This window comes from Ciconia boyciana, chromosome 10, assembly GCF_034638445.1.
Source record: "Ciconia boyciana chromosome 10, ASM3463844v1, whole genome shotgun sequence".
NCBI lineage: Eukaryota > Metazoa > Chordata > Aves > Ciconiiformes > Ciconiidae > Ciconia > Ciconia boyciana.
The window spans coordinates 3,263,206-3,280,479 of record NC_132943.1 but is presented as its reverse complement, the minus strand read 5'-3'; the positions used below and the strand labels follow the sequence as shown (position 1 = coordinate 3,280,479).

The window sequence follows — 17,274 nt, the reverse complement described above, 5'->3', positions numbered from 1 at the left end:
CATCTAAAGAGAATGTACTGCATAAGTGTACTTACAGGAATATTTTTGAGGAGTATGTTTATGCCTCTGCAGTCTTCCTTTAGTGGTCTTGAAGGAAGGAGCTGTTGTTACTGTTAAATATAGATGTAATGTGTTGTTGGTACTGTTGTTGCAGAAATGTTGTAGGATCCTAAGTCTTTATGTTCCGTTTCTATCTCAAAAAACCTTTTCTTATTAAAATCAATCAGGTCTATAGTAACATTCACTATGTTTTAAAATGTTAGCATAACATTAGTATTAGGAATAAGGCAGAACTGGCATGCGATTCCAAATAAAACCTGTTAGCATTGTTACTACAATAGTCATCAATGCCATCTTACATTTGAGTTCTAGGATTGTTGTCTTTTCTGACGTATTTACTATTTGAACCACATATGCATGTTTGTCTCACCTTAATAAAATGTCCACTCTCAAGAGTTAGGTCTCACCTGGTCAAGTTGAAAAACTATTTTGGGGGAATAACACAGTTCGCGTCATTCTGAACTTCTTTTGTGAAGATTTGCTCATACAGTATAATCATATGGGGCGAATTATTACTTATGATATTAAGATTGTTTCATGGGTATTCTGAGATCAGTGCATTGATGCTGGCTTTTCCCTTTTTATTATACAATTTTTTTGTAAGGTGATTATTTTAATTTAGCCTAAATGCAGGTTTTTTCCATTTTGATGGCTATTATCAACCCTAGAAGCAGCTTCCTTCACATTAAATTCATTCAGTTTTATAAACAGTTTTTAAAGGGCATTAATTGAGCTAGTCATCTGTTGATAATTCTGAACAGAAGCATATGTGGAACTATTCAGTTAAAAGATACATCCCTTAATTCACCCAAACTGTACATTAACTATTTAATAACAGTTGCACTCTGATAGCTTTTAAGATGTAGCTCCGATGCATCCACATATAAATAGAATATGCTAGCAGGATTATATTTACCCTAAGCCTTATTTTGATGGTTCCGTTGACATTTAAAATTTTGATTCTAAGCTCTTTAAATGGATGCAGCTGTATACATCTTCGTGAGTTACTGAACTGGGCTGAAAGAATACAGAAAATGGCTCATGTGTTTTCTGTATCTCTGTTTTTCAGGCTGTTTTATTGGAGCCAGGGAGTCATGAAAGAAACTCAAGAAGACCACTTGGATAACGAACGGAAGATAAAAAGAAAACAAAAAGAATGTGGCATATAAAGGGTATAATACCTGGAGGTATTAGATCTGACTCATATTTATAAAAATGAGACGAGCTTTCACAAAATACAAGTTATCTTAGACAGTCATCAAGCTTGGAGCCATGCTGTTGAACTAGAAATTCTCCTTTTCCCCATTCTCCTTTCTGACAGGTAACAAAGGATTGGTGAATTATGATTTTCCCAAGTTGGAAGCACTAATTTTTATCTATATAGTTCATCCTTATGAATATATAAGGAGTTAAACATTGCATATTTAATGTGGATTATAATGGGAAACTGACTCATTAACAAAAATGGCCACTTTTAAGGACTTGGTTTCAAACTGAGCTGGAGCCTCCCAATGCACTTTGTACAATTTGGGGAAAAGTGTACTGAATGGCCTTCTTTGGGAGGCCATGATGACATGTAGTAAAAGGATATCATCTTACTGTTGATATCTTTGAAGACTCATAAACAGAAACAGAAAAATGAATGGTGGAAAGGAGTGTGACGGAGGGGACACGGATGGAGGGCCACCAGCAGTGCAAGTTCCCGTTGGTTGGCAGCGACGGGTGGACCAAAGTGGAGTGCTCTACATCAGGTAAGGTTTATCTGAGGCGGTCTCTGGTTTTGTTTTTGTTGTAGTTTTGCCGGAACGTGTGGTAAATTAGTGACTCAGCTAATCCTTTGTACTCAAAAACTTCAAGGGCTTATTCTTTTGGAAGTGCAAGATCATTTTTTCTGCTGATATTAGCGGAGTCCACTTGTGTCAGTTGTGCCATTTGCATGCCCTTAACGTACTCTGAAATCTAATATTGCTCGGTCTTGAAAATCTGATTAAACTTACTATACATTTTGCTTTAGGCATGAATAGTTCTTTATTACTTATTATTGTCATACGGATTTTAAAGCTGAGCAGTAGCAGATTTAACCTTACTTAATATCTTTATTATTCAAACCATTTACAATGAAACTAACCAGAGGTTCAGTTATATGCCACACCTGAGATGATGAGAAATCTCTGCTGTCTTTTGCCTACTCCCGGATGTGTAGGCATTGCCTTTTCCTTGCACCAGCATGGGCTTTTTATAAGAGCCTTTGCTGGTCGAGTTCAAAGCGGTGCTCAGGCATGCAAACAGTTCATGGCAGGTAAGGTGGAGTGGGACTTTCTTCTCCTGTCAGCACCACGTCTTCAGCTCAGTTCATGCAGTGCCATGCAACTTTATCCTGACATTCGGTAGCTCTTCGTCCCTAAGTCTTTTCTGGGTTTATGTTCCAGATCTCCATTATACTTTTGTGTTTTACTTACTCTCTTTTGAAGGTAAATTTAAGTGGTGTAACTACTTAGTAGCTGCAGAAAACATCAGTTTTTATATGCCCTGTGAAGGTCCTGTGTTCAGTATCACTGATATTCTCCAGCAAGATTTACTTCTACGGATTCCGTGCATTTCTCATGTAGAAAAAAACAGGAGCATAAGCCTAAATCCAAAGTTTTAGGTACTTTATTTGGGTTTTTTTGTTAGCTTATTGGATTTTTTTGCTTCACCCTGGAACAGTCACAAAGAAATGTATTGAAATTACTATTAAATTAATGTGTTCGGACAAACAGACTACAAATTAAATGTTATTGGAAAAAAGATCAAAGTTAGGTTTAACAAAACATGGGGACATCAGGTTTACATCACAGAAGTCTAAATGATTATCAGTCTGTTATTTGCTTAATCTTATTCCACTGCTTTGTGATTAAAATAACCACTTCTTCACAACATTTTATGTATTACCAATACAAAATTCTTTAATGAGTCAAAGCATACTCCAATTTTATACTAAACTACCATAAAAGATCGAACACATTCCAGGATTTCTTGTTTGTATTCTCAATTAGCAGAATCAAACAAAATCCATGTCAGTGATACGCATGTCAAAGATAAATCGCCTTCCCCTTGTATTTCTCATTACAGCTGTAATTTACTGGGCCTCTGCCTTAGTTAAAAATCAATGAGAAAGAAAAAGTTGTGGGTTGTTGGGTTTTTTTCCCTGCCATCTCTATATCCAGGCATCCGAACATAGAATGCTTTGGTATTTTTATATACCTGATGATCTTACCTGCTTTGGAACTCCATCTTGTATGGCTGTAAGAAGCAGGCCACGAAGCTTGTGCTGCTTCTTCAAGCATATATCCTTCATGTTTATAAACTAGTAAATGTTGGTATAATTCCGACAGTTATTTGCTTTTCTATCTTCTTTTTACATATGTTCTCTTTGTTCAGGGGGACTTTCTTAATATTTCTGTTCTGAATTGCCTTACGCAAAACACTGTTTTTGTTCTAGTTGACCCTATTAATCAAGTTTACCAGTTGCCTTTTTCAGCTTGGGGAGGCTTGTATTATTTCTGCCCTCTTCCCAAGTTTTGCCCATGTATTTTTTTTCTCTTTAATCCAATGGTTAATTTTCTGATTGCCTTCTCTAAGCCGTTCCAATGAAAGGGAAGGCTAGACAACGCACAGGATATGGTCCATGGCTCTTACATTCTTATTTGGTGAAAGGCACAGGGTAGGACATGGTGGTTGGAAAGGATGGAAGTCAAACAGTCCAACCTCCTGCTTGACGTGGAGCATCCGCAGCACTCGGTCAGGTCAGCCCTTGGTTTCGCCAGCTGCATCTTCAAGGATTGAGTTTCCACAACCTCTGTGGGTAACCTGCTCTAGTGCTGCACTGCCCTTCCGAAAGAACAACCTCCCTGAAAATACGCACAGCATTTATTGAGAGAATGAAAGGTCAAACAATATTGACTCAAAAGCTATCCAAGGGAAAATTAGTGTATATATTAAGATCTGACATGATTTAACTAGAATAGATGATCCCAGCTGAATAAGGACTCATTCTGTTTGTGCTTCCTTGTAAAGCACGCATGCTTTTCTATCAACTGTCAACAGTTGCTTTGGATTAAATCCATTAATTGACTAGTTCTTATTACCTGGTAAAAGCACTGAGCTGAGTCTCAGTGCTTTTCTTAGTAAAACAGTGCTGCTGCCTTAAAGTAGGACCTAAATCTCTTCTTCAGCTTACTGTTCATCAGTAGTCATCAGTGGAATAAACTGAGAAAAGCTCTTTAATAACAGGAATAGATTTCACAACTGTCAGTAACAGATCCTAATATATTTTATAATTTGCTCTTCCTTGTTTCTCTGGGAGGCCTAAAACTCCTGGATGACCTCAGTGCTGAAAAAAAAACTGGTAGTTTCCTACAAAGGAAGCTGTGGATTATCCTTTGCAGTATAGAAGTGTGAGGAAATTTGTGCACACAGAAGATACTTTGCAATTACATAGGTCTGCCCAGGAACAAGGCAGAAACGGAAAAATTGGGCCTTTTTAAAATTTTGTTGTTCTTGTGGACAAATAACCATGCATATATGTGCAGTAGGGATGCTGAATCCCACATGCCACAGATTCAGTGGGCTGATGTGTGCACTCCTGGTAAGCGTGAGTATCCAGACCTTACTTTACACCCACCGATCGTCGGTGCAGTACATATGTGCCTTACGGGTCTGTTGTTTCCAGGCTCCAGTATCTCCTTGTGCCTGAACTGGATATGTGTGCCCAGATTTCCCAGAGAAACTGCATGCCAAGGAAGGTTATCTAAAATTGCTTTATTCTAGAAGTAGGAAAAAAAAAAAAAGAACTCTGATGATATAGCTTTACCCTTGCTGCTCAGCAGGCCTTTTTTACCAATGCAAATAAAATGACATCCTGACTCCAGAGCATATTCCCAGGGATGCCATTTAACGCAAGCTTTTTAAGCGTCGCAGAAAGGTTTTGCGTGTAGATGGGATAGTGTAGAGCAAATGCCAGTCTGAGTTTCTCCCATGGGAAGCATCTTCAGGTATGGACCTCGCCTGGGGTGAGCAGTCGCTCCTGTGTGCGTAGTCAGGACAGGTTGGGAAAGTCCAAAGCGATCGGCCAGTGCTGGAGGTGCGGAACCGAAGTAGAAGAGAACAAGTGATCCTCACGGAGTTAAAATGTGGTAATGGTAGTTATCACTTGGTTGGTTACCATCGTGGTTTAACCAGTCTATGACTGAAATTTAAATAAATACATAAATATAAAGAGTAATTTCCCCCGCTCCCAAGTATTTCAGCTTAAGACAGGGAAGATTTGGCTTTCTGACCTATCTATCACTTCATACCTGTACCGTTATTTTTAGATTGCTCTTTTATCTTGCTTGCCCTCAGAACTGTGACTGTTACACATATTCGACCTGGGCAGTTGTCTCCAAAATAACTATTTCAGGGCAAGTCTGGCAAATAAATTACTTAAACTGTCAGTGTAACTTTAAATGTCACTTGCAGTTGTTGCTTTATATTTGATTTAGTTCTTGTGCAGAATTAGGTGTTTATACATTAGGAGTTTTAAGTATGAAAGTTTATCATAGTTTGTAATTTTGACTCTTGGCTGTTTTCAAGATCCAAACTATTCCACTTAAGTTGTTTTTGTTAAAATAAGGGCTATTTACAGCTGCCAATAAGAACCAGTGTTTTAGCCAGTCTTCATAAATTATCGTATTCTTTCCCTGATAAACAGTTTAGATGGTTAAGTAATAAAGAGCAATCTGGAAATTAGAGGCTTCTGACACAAGAACTTTTTTCATCTTATGAATTAGTGATTTTGCCGTAACAGAATTTCCAATGTCCTATTTTTGGATATGGAGATAATGATTTTCTGGTGGGAGTTAGAGAAATCCGAGTGCAGTTTATCAGAAACTCACTGGACTGGCTTCTTGGTGTAATATTTCTCACTTTCAGTGAGAGGGTTGACATTTTAGCTGAATGAAGCCAAACTGTTTATGCAACTAAGAGACCCAGCCACAACAGTTCTGTTACTGTTCCCCCTTTTCTGTATGGGTTTTCTCGTACTTCTGGAAATACGTTTTTGTGTTATTTCTTTTTAAATTGGGTCCCAGTCCTAAAAAGTACAGATGACTGTCATGCCTGCATGGAACTGCAGTGATGTGATGGAGGGGGAGGAGGTCCATGGGGACTGCGCTCTGCCTCTGTGTTACACGTTATAGGAGAGAGGAGGGAGAAAAATAATCTTAGTGTTGTTAGGCAGTAGCTAAGGCTTTCAAGCAGGACTGTAATATGAATAGCAAATACCAATAATCTCAGTTACTTTCTTTTCTCTGCACTTTCCGTCTTTGTTTTTCTGTAGTGAAATCTTCCTTTAAAATGGTTTGGGGTTGTTGGGTTTTTTTGGCTGTTTTTGATAAGTATCATCTCAGTTCTTGACTAAAAGCAAGAAGTACTATGAAACAAAATATGAAATCTTAGCTGTGTTATTTTAAACACTCTCTATGTGAGCTTTTAGAATGGTAGATGGAAGTCGTGACCTGTCAAATGGCCTGTATTCATCATTTCTGTTCCTTTGCAGTCCCAGTGGGTCTTTATTATCCTGCTTGGAGCAGGTGAAGACTTACTTGCTGACTGATGGAACATGCAAGTGTGGCCTAGAATGTCCTCTTGTTCTTCCCAAGGTAAAGAAAAGCATCGTTTTGGATCTCTATGCTATAATCCTTATCAGTTACGTCAGCTGATGTGCTATGCTATGACTTAATCTCTGTTCAGATCATATATATAAAATGAGATAAGTGGTATACACCCAAAGATTTACCATGAAATACAAATTGAATCTCCCTTCTGCCTTCTCCCCTCATGGAAAAGGTCTGACTCAGTTTTTATGGTGTTTTAACACTTTCCTATTAAATTGGAAACCTACCATCAACAGCGTCATGTTAACATGTGAATCAGAACGAGACACTGACATACATGATAGCTTCAGTGTCAGCTTCACAATTTTATCATCTATACACAAATTGTAAACTTTTCTTTGTAATCACAGAGCAATCTCAAACACACATGGTCCTTTTTCTTTTTTTTTCTCCCTACCGTTTACACTGAGGGGTGTTAAACTTCTCTTGCAGATGACCGCTTCCATGGCTGTTTACTTATTATAAATATATTCACTATTTATAATTTCGAAAGGTACTGTAAAGGTTATCGCTTGGGCAATGTAGGTGCAGTCAGACAGCTCTAAGGAACATAGGCTAATTGAATTTTCTGTGAAATTTCTGGTTTAGGTGTATTTAGTAAGTTTGCTGCCTATAATCATTATTTTAAATGTTGGAATTTTTACTCTCAGGTCTTTAATTTTGATCCTGGAGCTGCTGTGAAGCAGAGAACTGCTGAAGATGTTAAAGCGGACGAAGATGTCACCAAACTATGCATACATAAAAGGAAAATTATTGCTGTGGCTACACTTCATAAAAGCATGGAAGCACCACATCCTTCACTAGTCCTAACTAGTCCTGGTGGTGGAACAAGTGAGTAAAATCATGCAGAATCATTTAATTAGCTAATTTTAAAAATATATCATTACTATATAAAAACACCCTCAAAAGTCTTATATAAGTACAATAGTAAACAGATTCAAGGAACAAGTGGAGATTGTAATTAGAGAGCTGTAGGTAGATTGAAAATGAGTCTAAAAAGCAGGTCATCCCAGACTAAGAGCATGATTTTCTTGGAAAAGACAGCAGATTGTTCTAGACGAAGAAAATACATTAGCTCTCATCTTTTGGAACTGTAGTAATATGTCTGATATTCTGTCACATGGGAAATTAGAGAAGCAGAATAAAGTGATTATAAAGGGATTAGAATGTGGCTAAGGACTGGGCTAAATGGGAAATTGTATTGCAAGGCAGAATATATAGCAAGAGAAGATCTCCACTGTAATTTCTCAAGGATTATTTTTGGGGACCAACCTGGATTAGCATTTTAATTATCCATACCAACAAAAAATGAGGTAATTTGTTGATGGATGAAGTTGACAGGTATTATCAAAACAAGAGAAGATCAAAACATGTTGAAAAACTAGGGGATCATTGAGACCTGGAGTGAAAGAAAAGGTGTCGCAACAAATCCTGTTAATTGTAAGGTTATTCACCTGGGGACTAGTGAAAAAAGCTATTAGCTGTAAATTATTGAGAAAGAAGCCCTAGATATAGTAGCTGATCAAAGATGCCTGTGAGCAGTACCAGGTGGCAGTATGATGGTGCAGATCGATGTGACTCTAAGAGAGAGAAGTACAAATGCCGTTGCATGCTTACTGCCTCCCTGTGCCCCTGTGCTCGCTAGCGGCACGCAAGCTGAAATAGAGCAGAGGATCTTCTCTTAGTGAACTGCAAAACCTGTTTTATGGAAGTCATCTAAAAGTGTTTAGCTTGTTCAACCTGGCAAAATGGTGGCTGAAAGGAGATACGATTGCTGTCGATAAAGGCATCGGGAGAATCAGAAAATAAAGCTACTTAAGCTAAAGCACAAAGTTAGCACTGAAAGAAACAGCTACAAAAAGTTGCATAGAAACTTAAACTGAAAATTAGGTACTGCCTAAGGATTACAAGAAAAGGTTCAGAAGTAGTCTTACAAATCAAAATGGTTAGGACAAAGGAGTGAAGGTTACTTTTAAGACAGAGCTTGGTAAGTTTGTGGTTATATACTCTGATGCATGCAACTTCTGGGAAATGGCCCTGGACAATCTGAGAGATCTTTTGCACCCCTATATTGCTGTAATAATAGCTGGCTAATTGCTAACCACTCTGTAGCTTGTCTTCAAAGTGGAAAATTTTAAGAGTATAAAAATAAATAATACATTTCAGATACATAGATAATGCTACGTGCTGTTCATAGTGCTGATGTGCTCTTGCATTTTCAAATTGCTGTTTATGATTTTAAAGCTTTGTTTAAATTGTTTTTTTGCAGTGTAATTTTTTTTTTAAATGCATAGTGCAATTTCCCAAATTACTATGCATTTTCCTTATTAATTCTCTTGTATTCTTTATTAGTAGTACTTAAATTACATTTCTGTTTTCAAAAAATTAGCAAAATGAAGGTGGTAAAACCAGCTAAATATTAAAGAGACAAGTCACATTTATGTGCTCTTACTTTCTCTGTTGATCAGAATTTTCTGCACTAAGCAAAGAATAAAATTTCCCAATAAATTGCCTTTTCATTTATGCACACTTACATTTGACCATTTGTTTAGGTCCAGCCTTCAAGGTGAGGGTTCTTGTACATATTTCAGTTTGCAGTTCAGTCTTGAGATTTGTCCCCTAAATGAGACTTTGGTTGTATTTTGGGAAGGGTAATATGTTTGTTTCTGTCATGATGTAGCTGGTTGAGCAAATAGGATGAAGGCAGGATTGTCAGTGCCATCTGTCTCCTATGGCCAGGCAGAAGGAAAGAAGGGAACTGGGTTCTTGTGAGTAGAGGAATTTAAAGGCACCTCTGAATTCATTTGAACATGAAATCTTTAGCTCATTACTCAAGTTTAAGTTTGCATATTCAGAGGCTGCATGCCAAGAATGCATTCATTTTCCTTTACTGAGCTCACACTGCAAGCTGAGTTACAAATTCCCAGAGCAGCAAAACTGGCAGAAAGTCCACCAGACTTGGTGCTGCTTGGGATGGTATTCTTAAAGTAAAACATTGAAAAAAATATTTTTTTAAATAAAACTGATATTGGTGGGCAGAAAAGGAAAGTGGTCTTGTGCTTGTAGGAAAGTCTAGTCTCAAAACTGAGGTTTACAGGAATTTTTTCCATTGTAGAGGGGTTCACATGTCTGCATATGCAAATATCCCCAAGGTCTTTATCCTGAAAACAAACGTATAAGGTAGAGCACCTTCTTAAATTTAGCATCTTCACCCCAAGCAAAGCTTGTTGCAGAAGCTGCAGGAAAAGATTTAATTCAGTAAAGTAATACAGGACATGATATAATGTATGTCCTCACCTTTTTAGCAAAGCAGTTCTCAGGAACAGATTAACTCAGAGGACTGGAACTCGGTGCCTGCGGTGCCAGCGAGTGATGCGGAGCCTCCAGAGAAGCTGCATCCTGCCTTGCACAGCCATGGTCTCTTAGGTCCCTGCAATTAAGTGCTTGGCTGAATAGAAATCTGGGCCACAGTCGCATGGCACGGCTCCCCGTTCATCCTCGTCAGGGACAGCATTTGGGGCAGGACCCTTTTCTCTATAGGGCACGGAGAAATTAGTCTAAACCCTTGTTGGGCTTTGTTCCTCCTGTACTCAATAGATGGTGCCAGAGGCTCCTTTTCCCTGCGACGGTGATAGTCTGCTCCTCCTGCCAGCCCTTCTAGCTGTAGCCAAAGTGGTGATGCTGGAGAATCAGGAGTAGGATGCTGGAGATGATGGTTCGAGGGAAAAGACAAAAGGGGAAGAAAAAAAAAACTTTCAGGAATTGATGTTTCAGAAGGACCGTGCTAAAATCTGTTTGTGTAGGTAGCAAGTGTGCTTGAAACCTAAGAAACACAAGATGTAAAGTTCTCCATATTTATGCAGTCTTTACATGGGATACGGAGTTAAGGTCTATACAACTGCACTGCGTAGTAAGGTAGCACGCACCATGCCAGCAACTACTTGGTGATTCAGGTATTATTTCTGTTGAGGCAAAAGTTTAGCCAAAAGGCTTTCCAGCTTTTACGAATATTTTCACACACAGTAGTTTTGCACTGAAATGTGTGATATTGATTTCAAAACAGTAACTGTTGTGTTTTTAATATCAGGTGCAACTCCAGTAGTTCCTACTCGAGCAGCAACTCCAAGATCAATGAGGAATAAATCACATGAAGGAATTACAAATTCTGTGATGCCAGAATGTAAGACTCCTTTCAAGTTGATGATAGGGGCATCTAATGCCATGGGTAGGCTTTATGTGCAAGAAATGGCTGGAAGCCAGCAACAAGAACTTCATTCTGTCTATCCTAGGCAGAGATTGGGTAGTAATGAACTCGGACAGAAGTCTCCGTATCGTGGCAGTCATGGTGGGATGCCCAGTCCAGCTTCATCAGGATCACAGATATACGGAGATGGCTCAATCTCTCCTAGGACTGACCCACTTGGAAGCCCTGATGTTTTCACAAGGAACAATCCCAATTTTCATGGAGCGCCCAACTCTAGTCCTATTCACATGAACAGGACACCTCTGTCTCCACCATCAGTAATGCTACATGGTTCTCCCATACAGTCATCCTGCGCAATGGCTGGAAGGACTAATATACCTCTTTCCCCAACCTTGACCACAAAAAGCCCAGTAATGAAAAAACCCATGTGTAATTTTTCAACTGGTATGGAAATACCACGAGCAATGTTTCACCATAAGCCGCCCCAAGGTCCACCCCCACCTCCTCCACCGCCTTCTTGTGCTCTTCAGAAAAAGCCATTAACATCAGAAAAGGATCCACTTGGCATACTTGACCCTATTCCTAGCAAACCAGTGAATCAGAATCCTGTTATCATTAACCCAACTACTTTCCATTCAAACGTCCACTCTCAGGTACCCGTGATGAATGTAAGCATGCCTCCTGCTGTCGTCCCTTTGCCAAGTAATCTTCCTTTGCCAACTGTAAAACCTGGTCACATGAACCATGGAAGTCATGTTCAAAGAGTTCAGCATTCTGCTTCAACTTCCCTCTCTCCTTCACCAGTGACGTCCCCAGTTCATATGATGGGATCCGGGATTGGAAGGATCGAGGCTTCTCCCCAAAGATCGCGTTCTTCTTCCACGTCATCAGATCATGGAAATTTCTTGCTGCCTCCAGTAGGACCACAGTCATCCTGTAGTGGCATTAAAGTTCCTCCCAGGTCCCCAAGGTCAACAATAGGGTCACCGAGACCATCTATGCCATCTAGCCCTTCCACCAAGCATGATGGACTTAATCAATACAAGGACATCCCCAACCCATTAATTGCTGGAATGAGTAATGTATTAAATCCTCCAAACAATGCAGTTTTTTCTACTGCATCGGCTGGAAGTGGTTCCTTGAAGAGTCAGCCTGGTTTGCTGGGAATGCCTTTAAATCAGATCTTGAACCAGCACAATGCTGCCTCTTTTCCAGCAAGTAGTTTACTCTCAGCAGCAGCCAAAGCACAGCTAGCAAATCAAAATAAACTTGCTGGTAACAACAATAACAGCAGTAGCAATTCTGGACCTGTTGCCAGCGGTGGCAACAACGAAGGACATAGCACTTTAAATACCATGTTCCCTCCTGCTGCCAACGTGCTTCTACCAACGACTGAAGGGCAAAGTGGCCGAGCAGCACTGAGAGATAAATTGATGTCTCAGCAAAAAGATCCTCTGAGAAAAAGAAAGCAGCCGACTGCCACGGTGTTGAGTTTGCTGAGACAGTCTCAGCTGGACAGTTCCGGAGTTTCCAAAGCTGGATCTGATTTGTTAAGAAAGCAAAGTCAGAGCTCCTTTCCCATCAGTTCTATGTCCCAGCTACTTCAGTCCATGAGTTGTCAAAGCTCTCACATGAGCAGCAATAGTACCACCAGTTGTGGGAGCTCAAATACTGCTTTGCCTTGCTCTGGTAACCAGATGCATTTTGCAGACACCAGTATGAACTCTGGCAGTCTCCAGAACTCGCTGGCACAGAGTTTACCCTTGCGAGGGGACGGTGTGCACTGCCAGAACACAAACACTAACTTTGTCCACGGTACTAGCCCGGGCACAACCAACCATCTTGCAGGTTTAATAAATCAGATGCAGGCTAGCGGGAACTGTGGGATGCTCAGTCAGTCAGGAATGGCTTTAGGAAATTCGTTACATCCGAACCCACCTCAGTCGAGAATCCAGGCATCCTCCACTCCAGTGATACCAAACAGCATTGTTAGCAGCTGTAATCAAACAAGTCCTGAAGCAGGTACGTTTCCTTCTAAAAGGATACCCCTATGTTTGACTGCTTGGAAATATATTATGACTATTTTTACATGGGTTCCTTTTATGTATCTACTTTTTAAATTTGAGTTTACCAGTATACCAATATGAAGAGTCTGCCTATTTCATGCCGATATCCAGAAACTCAAAAATAAAGCAAATGAGAAAAAAACAGTGGTAGACTAAAATACCTCTCCCTTTTCCTGAACAAAATCATCTTGGCCTCCTTCCTGTGACAATTCTTGCTTTTATTAACTTCCACACACTCTGCATAAATAAAATCCAAGCACTTTTGTACATACCCAGACCTCAGCTTTTGTCACTTGCCCAAATAAATTGGGGGATTTTTTCGCAGCATGCCCTGCTACTTCAACCCTAGAATGCAATGGCTCACCTGGCAGCGTATGTCCAGGCTATACATGTGTTCTTTACTGCTTGCATTAAAGAGTTGGTGCTATCAGAGATTGGAGCAGATAGTAGGAGTACAAAAGTTTACAAAATAACCCTTTTCAGGGACAGCAGGGGGGGAGTGCCAAGTCTGTGTTTGCTTTTATCATGATAATTTTACTAAGGTGGTAATTAAGTGGTTGAATAAACTGTATATTCAGTTGGAAGAGTGTAGAGAGATTTCCTGGTTTATTCATCAGTGAAGACTTGGAGAGGAAACAGGTATGCTGCTGTTACTGTCTCCGTGCTGTTTAAAGATGAAAGGGAGACAGCTCAAAAATTTATATTTCATTTAACTACTACTGGTTGAACAAAGTATGCATTTTTGAAAGATGGTACTATGTTAATTTCTTAAGCAGAAAGACAGCCTTTCATTTGGTATTTCAGTCTTTCAGCTTGGTTAACTTTCAAAGCGAGTGTTTGGTACCATCATAGCTAAACTACATCAGCTCAAACGAAAGTGACTGTAAGCGTGCAAGCGGTCTCTCTCATTAACCCAAGAAAGAACCTGATATGGATTCCTGAGCTTCCTTCAAGAGAGCTGTTTATTCTTTAAAATACAGAACAGAATTATATAAAAACTTAATCATATACAAATAATTTTCTAATATTATGCTGGTCACAGTTTCTGATGACTTTTAAGGATTTCTCTCCATTCCTGGGGAAAAAAGGCATTATTTTTCCTTAGCTATATTGGTGCTTTGTGTCGCAAGCAGCTACGAATCCTTGTATGGCTGTTTTGCCTTGTCATGCTGACAAAGAGGAGTATTTCCTGATACAGTCTGTCTCTTCTGAGACTTTGTACTCTCTTCTGAGCAGAACAAAGGTCTGGTTTTGCCTTAGGAGCTTGCTTCCCTGTCCCACTAAGCGTACTACAAAATCCCTTTAGCAGGAACTCTTTGGGTTTCCGCCTCTGTTGAGTTCAGTGGGGGCCAGTGCTATGTATGGGTTCTTCTGACTTGTCACTGTCCACACAGCTGAAGAAAGCTGTGAAGTTGTTGCGGCATTGGACTACATTAAGAGATCAGAAAAGACTGAATGTTAGGTGAGATAAGAGCCTGTGCGCCAGCGGTTACCATCGAGAAGCTGAGCAGTAGTAATTCACCCCGTGTGGGGTAAGGGTTGAAAAGGTTCAAGATTCCTGCACGATATTCAGGCTGGAACCAATTAACAGAAGTGTTACGTGACATAAAGGTTATCAATCAAATGTTGCTTAAAGACTATTAAAGTGGGCTTCTAAGGTTGAGAATCCAAGTTCATCCCCATGCGGGATCTTCTTGTTCCTGCTCCGTCGCTTTGACCCAGCCGTACGCTGTAGCCGTGCCCTGCTTTGGTATGGTGGTAGCTGGGACCACTCGTGAAGGCTGCCTTCGGGTTGCTGGCATGGCTTGTCCTCATTCCTATGTTAGTTAATCAGAGTCTTTGCTTGTATTGCCTGTCCTTGTCTTCAGGCAAGCTGAATTTCTTCCTGAGAAGACAAATGTTTCTATGAGGGAGAACCAATAGTAGTATCAGCTCTCGAACTCCTGGGGGACAGCAGCAACAGGACAAATCTGTGCATGTGTCAAAGCCCCATGAAGAAAGGGTTCGACCTAAACAGCCAATTGAGTTCTCATCAATAGAGGAGCAGTAATATGTATATAACCCCACCTGGGAACTTCTGTTGTGCTGTGGTATTTCTACAGAATGGTATTTCTAATACCCTGGAGGTAACGGATGGAATTATAGCAATATAATTATAAGGCCTTAAACGGACACTTTTTTTCTTATCTAAATGAGAAATGGTAGTTCTGTGTAGGCAAAGACTAGAAAGATTTGAATACATTCTGTTCCTCAATACTGAAGGGGTTTACTTCTGTAGTTTTGATGCTTGCAAAATACACACAACCTGCATTTAATTATTTTATTAAATATCCATGATGGCTAGAAGCCTAGAGACCTGTTCTTTAAGATGAAATTTCAGATTCTGTTATCTTTGTGTTATTCCCAGGGGCAAGGCCCTAAAACGGTGCATAAACCTTCATCCAGCCTCCTGCCTGAGTCGTCACAGCAGCGTGGGGCTCAGGCGTAAGATTTAAATCTAAACCATAGCTGGGAAAATCCAGATAAGAACATTTTGTTGTATTTGCAGGAAAATTGAAGCGATCTTTCCGTGCAACAAGTGTGAAATGTTGAGTATTTTGCATTAATAATAACCTTTAAAAATAGAAGTTAGTTGCCAGCCTGCGTTCAGTTAGGTAGACAGACCTGATAAGAGGTATATGCTGAATTATTCTGTACAGCGGCACAGGGGGTTGGTCCTTTTGGTGGATGGAGCTGAGCAGCGTCAAACGTGCGTGTGAACCGCGCTTCCAAGAGCAGCGTAGCTGAGTAAGATGTCTTCAGGAAACTCTTGTGTTCGTGTCTGAGTTTGTGGCGCTTTTTTTGTTGTTTTGCTTTGTTTTTAAGTATTTTAATTGCTAAATCTATTTTCCTGTTTCTGTGCCAGCATTCAGAATAGCTACTAATCAGAAAATAGTTCCTGAGAGGAAAAATACTGAGAATCACCACAATTAGATAGCTGGTTATTGCCTAAGCTTTTAATTATATTTTAACCACATGGACCAAGTTTTATTATTCTAGCTTTTGATTTCTTCTTCCGCAGATAATATCTTTTGTTTCCAGGTAATTTTCAGTATGAGTGTGATGGAATTAAAAATTAATAAATACAAAAAATAAAAATTTCTATTTATGCAGTAGAAGGCTTTTGCAGTTTTCCAAGTTTGAGCCCTTGAAAACCAGTTATGCTCAATTAATTTTTATTAACAATTTCAGTCTCTCAGTTCTCTAGTATCTGGGTTACAAACACTGTTTAATAAGAGCTGTCTTACAGGAAGAGCTAGCAGCGGTCTGTATAGATTATTTAGGGCCATTCCTTTGAAAAGAGTCCATTTTCTGCCAGGAGACTGGGTTCTAGACTCGTTTTTTCTGATGAGTGGTGTTAATATTTCTGTTAGCCTTTGACGCTGTATTCCTCATTAATCAAGCCCTCAGACTTCTGATACAAACTGAAGGTAGAATCCAGTTTGCCAGTTTGGCCGCTTTAAGATTTATTCATTAAGCCACTTGGCCTCTCTTTGGATTTGTCTGTTCTTTTTGTAAAATGGGACTGCGTCACTGTGTGATATATTTTATTGTAGAGTCTGGTTCATTTATTTTTTTCTTGCTGTTAGAATGTGCTGTTAGTCCAGAAGTTCACCGTGTAGAAAAGCTGTGTGTGAGTGTTGAACATTCAACATGCAAATCCTGCTAAGAATGCGACATGCATAAATGATGGGATAGATGAAAACAAGTGAAAAATATTTGGGAGTAAAGGCTATATACAGCTGATAAGGGAAATCAAGGGAACTAATACAATAACCGTAGCAAATAGAAATAAAGATGATAAGTTGTCTCAAATATCAGAACATCAGAAATATGAGAAACTCTAGGTCTGGAAGTTTAACAGCAACAAATAAAGGGCAGATTTGGCAAACAAAGGCTATATCCCTTCCATAGACTCAGAACAGTAATTTTTACTGGTGGAATTTACAGAATAGAAAATAGTAAAATATGATTAAATAGGGAGGAGCGCACAGGACCAATACCAATCAGCAAGGAGCTTCTGCCCCACTCAAACAGAGTTTATTTTAATACAGCCAAGTACAGTGTAATATAACTGGGAATGGAACATTGCCTTGGAAAACAGTGACTCAGAGAAGGGTTTTAGGAGGCTTTGATTTAATAGACATAATGCAAACTGTCAGATCAGTGATGCTGAAAAAAAAAAAAAACACAGAAAGAGAAGCTGGGT

At 39.5% G+C, this 17,274-nt stretch overlaps 1 protein-coding gene across 10 annotated transcripts in view; it reads left to right on the top strand.

Annotated features, from left to right (window-relative positions):
• The window catches only part of MBD5 (methyl-CpG binding domain protein 5), a 171,536-nt gene that overhangs the window by 96,967 nt on the left and 57,295 nt on the right, over positions 1 to 17,274 (top strand). For 8 of the 10 annotated variants that reach the window (XR_012044482.1, XR_012044481.1, XM_072875319.1 and 5 more), the window contains 5 exons: positions 1,130 to 1,381; positions 1,677 to 1,811; positions 6,638 to 6,740; positions 7,406 to 7,586; positions 10,843 to 12,981. Coding sequence is in view for 8 of the 10 variants with exons in the window: in XM_072875319.1 (XP_072731420.1) it covers positions 1,699 to 1,811; positions 6,638 to 6,740; positions 7,406 to 7,586; positions 10,843 to 12,981 (2,536 nt within the window). In the remaining 2 variants the exon portion in view is untranslated. The remainder of the gene's footprint in view (positions 1 to 1,129; positions 1,382 to 1,676; positions 1,812 to 6,637; positions 6,741 to 7,405; positions 7,587 to 10,842; positions 12,982 to 17,274) is intronic. The other 2 variants (XM_072875313.1, XM_072875312.1) reach the window with 2 other exon arrangements.